The following is a 12,681-nucleotide window of genomic DNA, read 5'->3' on the forward strand; positions in this document are numbered from 1 at the left end:
ATAACTTTTTAGAATTACAGACTCAGATGGAGATAAATTCTATAATTGAAGATTTCGCTAATCAAAATTTTAGACAACATAAAAGCCAAAAGTAATGTAAGTCTCCTGTATAGGTGGGATGGTATTATCAGGTGACGGGAGAGGTCATGGATTTGAAGCTTGGAAACCGCACACACGAAGGAAAAATACATGACTTGGATTGTGTGAACAAGCGGGTGGCCTCCGGGTCTTGTTGCTCAATCTCATAGCTTGGATTATATGTGTTGGTAAAAAGAATTATTGAGTTATGGCCCAGAATTCTAGTAAGGTACAATGTTCATTCGGTGGCTAGAATGCACTGCAATTTGGACATTTTGATGAGGCTAGAATGCACTATAATATGAAATGGACGGAATACAAACATAATGCGGTGTAATAGAGAAAATTAGAGAAATAGATATCTTAAGAGTTTTTTTCTCTCAGTGTCCCTACTACATTTGCAGTGTGAGTTTGTCCTTCACCGAACAGCCTTGACTGGCCAAAGTCTGCAATCTTGGGTGTCATGTCGTTATCCAGCAATACATTGGCAGGTTTTAGATCCAAAGGAAGAATATGTGCGTGCACTGCCTCGACCCTCATGAAGATGACGTAAACCCTTGCAAATACCCACAATTATCTTGTAGCGCTCATTCCAGTCTAATACGCCAGATTTTTCTTTGGAGTGATCAGTGGAATGCATAGAGTTTGATTCAGCTCCTTTACGTTGATACATGGAAATTGGCATTCCAGCTTTATTTTCCACAATGCCATGCTACTCTTGGTAAAACAATAACAAAACAATTATAGTGCACACAGACATAAAAAAATGTAGACATCAAAACAAGACGAAATAAGAAGATAAAGGACGAAGACTACTTGTCAGCACACAGCACTGTCATACCTTTACTAAGGTACTTCTCGAGGTTTCCATTAGGCATATACTCGGAGCAGATCAACTGTGACGGAACCGTCAAATTAAAAGGCCTACATTTGCAGTCCCCTAACTAGGCATCGGGCTCCACAACCTCCCATCCCGCTGCGTCCCGACAGATGAACTTAACGCAGCAGGGAAAGAAGTCAACGTCCGGGTGTCCTGAAATAATGGTGGCAACAAACCCTGAGTATACTAATACTCAGCAAGGCTTACCCGACCAGGGGTATACATAGCCCCAAACTAGACATGCACGGCTTTCTGGCTAGCGGGTTGTTTTGCAGAAAAGCACCTATAGTTGAATCCTTACTTTCAATGTTTTAGCCACATGTTCTATATAGAAAGACTCTCATCTAATGTTGGCATATCTACAACAATCATGTTGGACCATTACAATAATGATTAAAAATAGTTCCATCATTTATCACTAACATTTCTAATTCTTAATCTACGAGGCGACAAAGAGGTCGAGGCCCTCATATCCGTGAGACACGGAGAATCGATTCGTTTTAACCTTGCAAGGTGGACATAACCAACACAACGCGCATTTGCCCCGTCGGACGATACGAGCCAACCATTCCCCTCCCCGCCTCGAACTACAGAACCGCCCCACTTCAACTGGAGTGCCCTGCGGACTGTCCGCGCCCAAGTGGCGGGCCGTCCGCAGTACAACTCTGCAGACCCACCAGAACCAACTACCTCTTTGGACAAATCCCAAATCTATATGGCGGACTGTCCGCTCTCAAACAACGAACTGTCCGCAGTTTAACTCTGCAAAACCACCAGAGGCAACGACGCCTCTGGACAAATTTTAAACCCTACTACGGACCGTCCGGCCCACCTTGGCGGACCGTCCGCAGTTCACTCTATCAATCCACCAGAGACGACAACATCTCTGGACAAAATCCTAGACTCTACGGCGGACTGTCCGCCCTCCAATAGCGGATCGTCCGCAGTTCAATCCTACGAAACTCACCAGAGACAACATCGTCTCTGGACAAATCTCGACTCCACTGCGGACTCTCCGCTCTCCAATAACAGACCGTCCGCAGTTCAATTCTGCGAAACCATCAGAGACAACAACGTCTCTGGACAACTTTTAACCTGACCTGCGGACTGTCCGGCCCTCCTAGGCGGACCGTCCGCAGTTCATCTCTTTTGACACCGCGCGACAGGCGGCAGCAAGCGCGGCGGCGGCGATGGCAGCGGTTCTCCGGCGCCGACAACGCACAATAGGAGGGGGAAAAGGCCCGGGAGCTCAAGTGACTCATCACGGATCCCTTCCCACGGTTGGTTCGGGCGGAGGATGAACGGAGAAGCGGATCGACGGTGGAGCAAAGCTTCAAGCGGGCTCCAATGATGACCGGCGGTGGCAGGGGCAATTCCGGCCGGGAGAAGCTGGGCTAGGGGTCGGGGAAGGTGGAGGAGGTGTTGGGGAAGATGCTCGCGCAAGGAATCGAGGTATGGTGGCCGGAGGAGGGAGTTCGACGGAAGGAGGCAACGACGGCGCGAGCGAATGAGCTCCGCTCGTCTCTGGTCGTCGTGAGGAGGAAAAAGAATGAAATGATAGGCGGGTCCTACATCCCGATAAATATCTGGGTGTTGCCTGGGCGGATCGTCCGCCGCTCCCGAGTGGACTGTCCGCGAGGTTGGATGTTACGTCAAGCTGGACACGTTATCCACTAAAACTTGGTTTCCTTCGTGTTTAATTACTTCCCCATCTACATGGTAACAATAGCCTTCGAGCCTTACTATATTAGGATGAGAAATGTCCATAACATGTATAAACTCATTCAAGAACTGCTTATCATCCATTCCCCTTACTGCTATATTATCAAGCTTCTTCGCTGCAACAAGTTCTTCATTGTCTTTCTTGCCCTGTTTCATTCTCGCGATAAAGATTTATTTCGTCTTGCACATTTGTTGTAATAAGTGTCTCAAAATGTGTAAAGAATGGCATACCATGTAAACTGCTCCAAATCCGATCCACCCCTGTCAATTAATAGTGTATCAGAGAATTGTTCCGTGCTTCTTCTTAGATACCCAAGCTTCATTTTCTTTGGTGTCGAAGTTTGATGTTGTAGCCCGTTCTCCATCTCCATTTTTGTTACCTAAATATACTACATAAGAAAATCATATATACGAGGTAAATTCTTTCAACAAAAAAAAGATCGGTTAATAAGTGACATTATTCTAATGTAAAGAAAGCAGACTACACAACTTGTAGAGATAATCAGGTAATTCTAAAAAGAAGTGGCGAAATATGTAGAGCAACATCAACTGCGTGCTTGGTGTAAACGTTTTGATCTGAGTATTTAGTATAGAGTGATTGGGTTTATAATTGGCTATCCTGAAGCTACCAGTGAGCATGGAGCATAACCACACTAGCTGCCATGTACATACCTTTTTACTTCCTAAAACTAAGGAGAAATCAATGAACCGGATGGAGTTAAATTAAAGGAAGACCGACCTTGAGAGGGCCTGATGAAGGGATGAAAGATATAAACTCCGTGATCACGCAAAACACTGCATACAAAGGAGCACAGGAGATGGATGCCGACGGTGATCGAGCTGGTCGATTCTTAACTTGGTGGCACGGCTTAGAGAAGGAGAGGAGAGGAGAGGAGAGGATCAACCCCTTCCTCCCCAACCGAAGATGCGACAAGAAACCAGAACGAAACAATGTGTGTTGACTTACTAGCCTGGCCCCAATAAGATGATGATTTTGTTGAAAATAAAAAATGGAGTGGTTAGGATAACATAGTACATAGGATTAACTGGTTAGGTAGGACGTCACCAGCTGCTTATATAAAAAAATGACTATATGATACAATAGTGCTACGATTAATTGGTTGACTGAGCTAACATTACCTGCTTCGTTCTATAATGGTACCCTTCATCACTAGCAGTCAGCAAATGAATCGCACTACTGTTCATCTGTTGAATAACAGTACAATAAGCTCGTTCGCTACCAGATGGATGGATGCTGCGGCTTTTGTTGCTCTCGCGGTGATCGTGTCCTCTGTGCTCACCACGTCCACCTGCGCCGGTAGGAATGCGTGTAGCACTACTGCTGTGCTACGCTGCAATAATATTCAGACTTCAAATTCATCGTCTCATCAGAGCAGTCATGCGTGTTTGATTTATGCCGTGTGCGCTAACAAACTGGCTAACAAACTGGATTGTGGGTGGTTACATGTGCAGACGACGGCGATAAAGAGACAAGGCCTGAATACAGAAGCGGTCTGCAAGCGCTACTGTCATAATAAGCAGTACTGCTATGTTAACAGGCTGGAGTGCCGCTGCACGATTAGCATGTGCTCTAACATTTTGAATAACGAACCACTTGGGCAAGCCATGTACTTATATGACATACAATTCAATTGAATATTTCATTTGGTTCAATTGAATATTTCATTTGGTCATCCTCAGCTGCTATACAAAATAAGTAACAACTGTATGGGCACTGTCGAATTCTTTCTTTCATGGGCAGGGTCAGCACCCATATATATTGCCTAGTAGTGAGCCCAGCCCAAAACAAACGAGAGACAAAAGTAAAAACGGCCCACAAAGGCTTCTTGTTCCGCGGCCGGGCAAATGTGAGCCCAAACCCCAAATTGTAGGGCAGCCCGGATTATCTGCTTCCAATTGAATCCAGCCCACCCGACCCCTAAACTGGCCCAGCCGCGCCGATCCGGTCCCGGGCACAAGCCGTGCGGTCGAAGAAAGAAATTAAAAGCGGCGGCCGCGACCGCAAGAGAACCCGTAGATTTTCTCACTAGTCGCTAGCAGATCGAGCGAACGAACCCAGCCGAAGAGAGAGCGCAGAGCGAGGCGAGTCGAGGCGGCGGCGGAACCGGCGATGGAGCGGCTGCAGCGGATCTTCGGCGCCTCCGGGATGGGGCCGCCGCCGACGGACTCGCCGCTGCTCGACTCCTCCGAGCAGGTCTACATCTCCTCCCTCGCGCTCCTCAAGATGCTCAAGCACGGTGCGTGGGCCTCCTCCCTCCTACCCCCAACCTCCCTGCTGCCTAGGGTTAAGATTCGTCTCCGTACCGCCCCCCCCCCCTCTGGTGCCTGACGCGGGGTTCCGGTCGCAGGGAGGGCGGGCGTGCCCATGGAGGTCATGGGTCTCATGCTCGGCGAGTTTGTCGACGACTACACCGTCAGGGTCGTCGACGTCTTCGCCATGCCGCAGAGCGGGACTGGGGTCAGCGTCGAGGCCGTTGACCACGTCTTCCAGACGAACATGCTTGACATGCTCAAGCAGACCGGCAGGTACGGCACTCCTGATGATTTTCTAAATGGATCCGCAGTGTATGATTTGCTTAAATTAGTCGATAAAATTGGGTAGGACCATGCTCTTGGACTGCACCAAGGTTCAGATATGCGTCTATCTGGATTAATGTGAGGTTGTTTTGCTGGTAGTGCATTAATTGTTTTGAAAGTATCACCTGTATTGCAGCTCCTTATAAGGATTATAAGGGGGGTAGGAAAATTTTCTGGATAACAATTGGCATGGGCAGTGCCATTATTCATAGTTGTTTGGCAAGTACAAGTTACGGAATTCTTTAGGCAGCAGTAAATCCTCATACTAAATAGGCCCAAAATGAATGATTTTACTTTTTTGATAATAAGAAATGATTTTACTTTGATTGTTGCTTAGCACAATGGGAATACTCGTACAAACTTACTGAAATCATTTGTTTCTGATGTAAATATAGTGTAGATGATGTATATATCTTGATGTCTTGTTTAACCATGTAATTTTGTTCATTACAAGCTCATCCTACCAGGCTATTTAACAATGATGATGCCTACAAATTCTATGGTTTCAATCGTGATTGACCTTCTGAATAAATGATTCAGAGATAGTTAGCGTTGTAGAATTCAATTTTTTATCTGACCATAATCCTTCAAAATCTTCACCCCAGAGCTTCACTAGAGTTAATGGGTTATGAAATATACACTGTTGCTTCTATGTGCAACATGAATTCATTTTGCAGCCTTCAGCTGTGCGTTTGTTAAGGATTGGTTAACTGAAAATTGCTTCTGAATAAATGATTCAGAGATAGTTGCGTTGTAGAATTCGATTTTTTATCTGATCATAATCCTTCAAAATCTTCACCCCAGAGCTTCACTAGAGTTAATGGGTTATGAAATACACAATGTTGCTTCTATGTGCAACATGAATTTATTTTGCAGCCTTCAGCTGTGCGTTTGTTAGGGATTAATTAACTGAAATTGCAATGGCCTGAATGGATTTAGCCATTGTGTTAATGTGTTTCATAATTTTGTTAAAATTTATACCCCTGCAGTGCTTTTCTTGGTACACATTATTTGTGGTCAGACATTTAGTTTTTTTCCCCATATGTTGTTAAGATGCATAGATAGATTTATGAAATAATCAGAAAAATACTGTGTAAACATAACAGATCTTTTTGTTCATTCAAAGTTGCTTGCACATATGGGCCTAAAGGAAGTTATTTGCTAATAATTTTTGGAAGTTGGCATCTCACCCATGGCTTACTTTGTAACTTTTAAATGGAAAGTCTGTTATGTTGTAACCTGCTTGAGTTTTAGAATTATTATAACCAGCTAAATTTCTCACCGACTTTCTTGATACATCAATTGCACACCTAACTTTTTAATTACGCAAACTGGGGGAGGGTGTTGTCGCACATAGAGCCATATAGGTCCAACATCTTATATATCATAAATTTTGAATGACAATGCTGGCCATATCTTGCTTTTTGTTTTCTCTGGTCAATTTACTCAATATTGTTGCTTTTTGTTCTGTAGGAAACAATTATGTTGACATTTTCTTTTTACCTTTTACAGACCAGAAATGGTTGTAGGCTGGTATCACTCACATCCTGGCTTCGGTTGCTGGCTCTCTGGAGTTGATATCAATACTCAACAGGTCTATGCATATGCCACTTTTCTCCTATGCAGCGGGGAGTGCGGGGGGGCTTTTCGCTTATACTCAAAATGAGATAACTGCTGTAGTCCCACTCAACTTTATGCCATTTCATTAAATACTGATAGATTGTGTTCTTGACTAAATATAGATATAATAAACTAATTGATCAACTGGAGGAGGTAGTAGCTTTTCTTTTGCTTTTATTTTCTTATCGTTCAATTTCACTACTTTCATTGTGAAGGTTCCATATCTCTTCGAAAGTTGTCACAGGACCCTGTTGTCACTAAGTAGCATTCTCTGTGTGCTATACATTTTTTTTAAAAGGAAAAACTGGGGCATGGGCTAATGTGATCTCAACTCGAGTTTTTCTTCTATTAACTACCTTTTGTACTTCTTGCATACTTTGTTTATATCTTATTCCATCTCCATGATCTGGAGATAGGAATTCATAGGCAATGATATGATAAGTTTGCATAGTGCTGAACACTTTGCAATTTCACTCGCACCAAAGTACTCAGTGCCTAAAATTTTCCATATAAATGTGCAGAGTTTTGAAGCTTTGAATCCCAGGGCTGTTGCTGTTGTGATAGATCCCATCCAGAGCGTGAAGGGGAAGGTGGTTATTGATGCATTCCGCCTCATTAATCCTCAGACCATGATGCTTGGCCAGGAGCCACGGCAGACGACATCAAATGTTGGGCACCTAAATAAGCCATCTATCCAGGTAAATATAAACAATATAGGGTTATTATGAATTTGATTTGTTCCTTTCTTATAAATAATTTGATCACATTTGTGTTTTTTTTCAGGCTCTTATCCATGGGCTGAACAGACACTACTACTCAATTGCAATCAATTACAGGAAAAACGAGCTTGAGGAGAAAATGTTGTTGAACTTGCACAAAAAGAAATGGACTGATGGACTAATTTTGAAGAGGTTTGACACACACTCGAAAACCAACGAGCAGACTGTCCAGGTGTGTAAAGCAGCTTCCATCAGTTGTATGGAGACATTTTCTTCTGTTGGTGCTTCAGACGTGATTATAATTTTTTTGGTTACTTATTATCCACAATGTCGCCTCTCGTCCAGGAAATGCTGAACCTAGCCATCAAGTACAACAAGGCAGTGCAAGAGGAGGATGAGTTGCCACCTGAGAAACTTGCCATAGCGAATGTGGGTCGGCAGGATGCAAAGAAGCATTTGGAAGAGCATGTGTCGAATTTGATGTCGTCAAACATAGTTCAGACCCTAGGAACCATGCTTGACACGGTTGTCTTTTAGCCTACAGCTATTGTTGCTCCAAACAATCTACACATACCCATTTTATTGAAGCCCCTGACACATGAATGAGCATGACGCCAGATACATTTTGGTTCTATTGTTTGTTTATGAATGCATTGTTCTGTAGCATGCTGTTGTTAAACTTCTTGCTTTTTTTTTCTATCAAAGCTTTAGGCTATTCTAATTATGTTTAAGCTGATGTATCAAGTAGGATGTCATTGTTCTTGGGAGACCTATATAATGGGATTATGACCTGTGGTGTGGGCTGTGGCAGATGGCTTGTTCCAGTTTGATACTAGATGGACTGACCAGGTTTCTCATGTTCTAGCTTATGATTTGCCGACTACAAGAACTTGGTGATCTCGCAAGCAACTCAATTCGACGCTGATTATTGATACGGGATAAAGACCCAACATATAGCTAACATACACATCGCCACGTCGATCCACCTTGGATATTACTTACCGCCGGCCGTAAGACAACACAGATTAATATAATCCGCACAAATCGATTTGCACCTCCAGGCTACACGCCGACTGACTTGCAGCTTATACAAACTACTGAACTAGGGTCCTACGGTTTCTGATCTTTCGGGAGGTCAGTTCTTTCGTTTCCCCTTCACATGGACACAAGGTCTTTATGGCGACACAGGGCAGGTCAGTTCTTTCGTCCTCCCCTTCTCATGGACACCAGGTCTTTATGGCGACACAAATCTTGCATGTAAACCTTGAGTTAATTTTTCTAGGTAAAATATGTATTTAGTCCTTCAAATTTGCCCCGTGGGTCAAGTTCATCCCTAAACTATTAAATCGGCCAATCTAATTCCTCAACATTCATTTTGGATCAAACCCACCCTTGTACCGGTGTACCTCTGCAAAGTGCTAGAATTCATAATTAGATTATCTAATTTAAAATTTCAATACTAGAATTTAAGTTATAAAAATCAGTGGCTCAAGTTACTCCATTGACTGGGGAACTAGAGGTCCAAGTAAACTATGTGGTGATAAGGAGGGTAGGAAGAAGGCAGTTGTAAAAGGGATATTTCGCATTATTCTCATGCTAATATAGAGACACATCAGGATAAGGACGAGTTTGATAAAAAAAATAAAAGATAAGGGACTAGATTTGCTAAGTTAAAAAGTTGATGGACAAACTTGATCCTCGGGGTAAAGTTTGAGGGACACAAAAGCCTATTTTACCTTTTTTCTATATTAAAAATACTAGAAGTGGGTAATTTAGAAGCATATTTAAGAGTAATTTGGGATATTATAATGTAGATGTAGATAATCTAGATGCATTTTTAAGAGCTACTTTATGTGGTTTTATAATAGCTGAGTGAGTAATTTATGTACATTTCAAAGGATGTAAACCCTAGCTCGCGCCGCCATAGCTCGGAAGCTCGAGCTCCGCCATCGCGTCGTCGTTCCGCTGTCGCTCCGCCGCTCACGACCGCCGCAGAAGCTTCGCCGGGTGGTGAGAAGACTTGAAGACCGTTGCCCCCCCCCCTCTCTCTCTCTTTCTCTCCCGCGCGCGGATTTGCTCACCGGAGCTCCACCGAGTCGCCTCGCCGCCGCGCGAGCTCACCGCCGCCTCCGCATCCTGTCCAAGCCCCTAAACGAGTTCGCGGCCTCGCATACTCGCTCCCCGACCCACACCCGAGTTGAATCGGGGCCGGAAATCGCGTTTACGCGGTATGCCGGCGAGCAGCCAACGCCCAGCCTCGCCGCCGGCGACTTCACGCCGCCACTCGCTCCACCCAAATCACTGCCGCCGCTAGATCTAGATCCAACGGCCTAGATTAGATCTAAAACCCAAGTCAAAACCCAGGTACCGGTCAACCTTGGCCTTTTTGCAAAAAAGCCCCTTAAGTTTTTATAAATCAACCCATGGTCCAAGCCAGTAGGAAAATATTTCCAAAAGAGTCCTTTTATTTATGTTTTAGCCCCTGGTCTTTTCTAAAATCTAACCTGCCATCCTAGGAGTTCTTTTTACACCCTAGCCCCTAAGTTTTTATACAAAATTACATCTAGGTCCTCGGTTTCTTTCTGTTTTTCAAAAATAAGCCCTTAGGACCTTGTTTTAGCCATAACTTCATCGTTTAAAATCCGTTTTCGACGAATCTTGTGCTCACGCGATCCTTGCAATGTGTAGAATAGTTTTATACCCTCGTTTTGTACTGTTTATACTGTTTGGTGTACTATTTCTTATTTGTTGCATTTGTTTGCTTGTATGTGCTCGTGTGATGCGTAGACGACGCGATGTTCGAGGGTCAGCAAGAGCAAGAATTTGAAGACGCTGGTTAGCAGCAGCAGTTCGAGGAAGTCAAGTGGCCCCTTGATCATACTTTGGTCCCAAATAATTCATAATTATTCACATTTACTTTATTATATGCATGTGTCTATAATATGATGGGAACCCAATTAAGGATTTTACCTAGATTGTTTATCCATGCCTTGATCAACCCAGGTACTTTAATTAAGTTGTGTAGTATTGCTAGTTGCTTATACATAGATCATGGTTAGAGAATACTTGATACAAATGTTACACATGTTACTTCATGTTCTATGGTTAATGTTGTTAAGTAAGATCATATGATTTAATTGGAACATGGAGAACCACCCAGGAAAACAGTACAACCACAATACTACATGGCTCTGGTCCTGGCTGGTTAATTAGAAACTCTAGCTTGTGACGGTCTTACCGAAAGGGCAAGAGGGGATGCATCGATGGGGTATAGCCCGGTCCTCTTGGGGCAGCGGCCTTTGCTAAGGAGCTGACCATTAGGGAGGGTTATGCTCTGCTTTGACTTGAAACCTTAGCGGGCTGTCATTTGTTAGGGAATCTTTGTAAAGGCCTCGTAGTGTCCCTATGCAACCATACCTCGGAAGTGTGGTATTGTGTCTGATCAACACATGCGTGGTTGGGTTCAAAGTTCTTCGGGACTTTTACGCGAATTGTGGGGAAAGTGTACAACATCTGCAGAGTTAAAACTAACTGGTTAGCCGTGCTCACGGTCAAGACCGGCTTGGACCCTCACATGATAATTAAACTTGAAGATGATCTAAATCGATGCTTTATTTATGATGTTGATTATGGTTACTTTATATGTTTATTTATGGGTTAATGGTATAAACTTACACCTAGTTAATGCTTGTTTAATAAAACTTGATCCATTAAAAGTGCTCGTCGCAGTTAAACCATGTTAGCTATTCTTTGTTTCAGCCATGCATGTAATATATAGTTGTTTCTTTGCCACTTGTTGAGTACCAACCATAAGTGTAATCACCCTTGCATAACGCTGTTCAGACCAACATAACGATTGCCCGGAGTATCTAGAAGACTGAAGATTACTAGGCGTATGTCTCCCAGTCGACTGCCTGTGCTTGAAGATTTCGCTGTTACTCTGAGACGCTATTTATTCGCTTAAGATTAAGACATTCGGTTATGTAATAAAGTCTTTAATACTCTCTTTCGTTATGATATTGTTATGATATTCGCTTTATTGTCTATCGTATGTGTGTAAACTGATCCTGGCGCACATATGAGAATGCATTCGGTTTCCCTCATAAACCTGGTGTGACAAATGTATATATGTCATACTATATTTAAAAATATTTCCCATACTTATAGATGAATTCTTTAGCTTCCTAAAGTAAATATTTAAGATATAGAGATTCCATCTAAATACAAATATTTTCCATTTAACTTCCTACCTACAAGAAGCCACTAGTAGCCAGTACAACAAAAAATTCATGGAAATAATTGATTACATAATATATCTTCTAAAGTTGATACAATTTACTCCACCTCTGCATTGAACAATCTATTTTCGCAACTAGAGACTTGTGTATGAGACATCACGCGAGAGGCACTTCTATGGCATGCAAATATGGTAGGAGTATATCATTCAGCAAAATATCCATCCCTGGCGCACTAAAAATAGAAGTACAAATGCACCAAACTGAGTTGCAATTATTCTGTAGCGGGCTCACAACACACGCTCACAGCGGTAATGCGTATGAAAATTACAAAAGACAAAGCTCAATGGGACTTATTAGGATGGGGGCTCCCGTCTAATGGGCAGGACATTCTGGGAACTTTTTAGCTAAAACTTTGCTTGCCGCCAAGCTAATTGCCTCATTTGCCATCTAATGACTCACGTGTCATGGGATTAGCGAATAAATCTTACTCCCTTTGTCCTGAAATATATGAAGTAGTCTAAATTTAAGCAAATCTATAGAGAAAAGAGTAATAAAGCAATATGAGGACCTCGGCTCATGAGAGACCCGACTCCCTTTCGCCATGGCGGCCCCGTCCAGCGACGATGGCGGGGACTCCGATGGGGAAAACTTGGGTGGCAACATTAGCGTGCTGGACTCAGCGAGCCGTGAGGCCACGACACTTCGTCTGGTCGAGAAACATCATATAAAGTTGACCGAAGGGAGTAGCACGAAAGATGATCGGACCATAGATGAGAAGGACTCTACTTCAAGACGCGTAATGGGATAAATGGATGCGTGGTATGTA

The 12,681-nt window shown here is 43.3% G+C and overlaps 1 protein-coding gene and 1 long non-coding RNA gene across 4 annotated transcripts; one reads left to right on the top strand and one right to left on the bottom strand.

Moving 5' to 3' along the window:
• Window positions 1-417: 417 nt before the first annotated feature.
• LOC120673630 lies at window positions 418-3,722 on the bottom strand. 3 transcript variants are annotated; one of them, XR_005674708.1, is made up of 3 exons: window positions 3,420-3,722; window positions 2,912-3,069; window positions 418-1,111 (listed from the first exon to the last, which is right to left on the bottom strand). It is a non-coding gene; the product is annotated as an uncharacterized LOC120673630 (long non-coding RNA). The 3 variants fall into 3 exon arrangements; XR_005674707.1 differs by lacking the exon at window positions 418-1,111 and adding an exon at window positions 2,676-2,827 and having other exon boundaries at window positions 3,420-3,712; XR_005674706.1 differs by lacking the exon at window positions 418-1,111 and having other exon boundaries at window positions 2,676-3,069; window positions 3,420-3,721.
• A 979-nt stretch (window positions 3,723-4,701) lies between these two features.
• Window positions 4,702-8,427, top strand: LOC120673631 (26S proteasome non-ATPase regulatory subunit 14 homolog). Its single transcript, XM_039954575.1, has 6 exons — window positions 4,702-4,938; window positions 5,050-5,227; window positions 6,791-6,872; window positions 7,420-7,596; window positions 7,682-7,849; window positions 7,963-8,427. The coding sequence occupies exons 1-6, from the start codon at window positions 4,812-4,814 to the stop codon at window positions 8,152-8,154; spliced, it is 924 nt and encodes a 307-aa protein (XP_039810509.1). The 5' UTR covers window positions 4,702-4,811; the 3' UTR covers window positions 8,155-8,427.
• Window positions 8,428-12,681: the final 4,254 nt, after the last annotated feature.

The sequence above is a fragment of the Panicum virgatum genome, chromosome 5N, assembly GCF_016808335.1.
Source record: "Panicum virgatum strain AP13 chromosome 5N, P.virgatum_v5, whole genome shotgun sequence".
NCBI lineage: Eukaryota > Viridiplantae > Streptophyta > Magnoliopsida > Poales > Poaceae > Panicum > Panicum virgatum.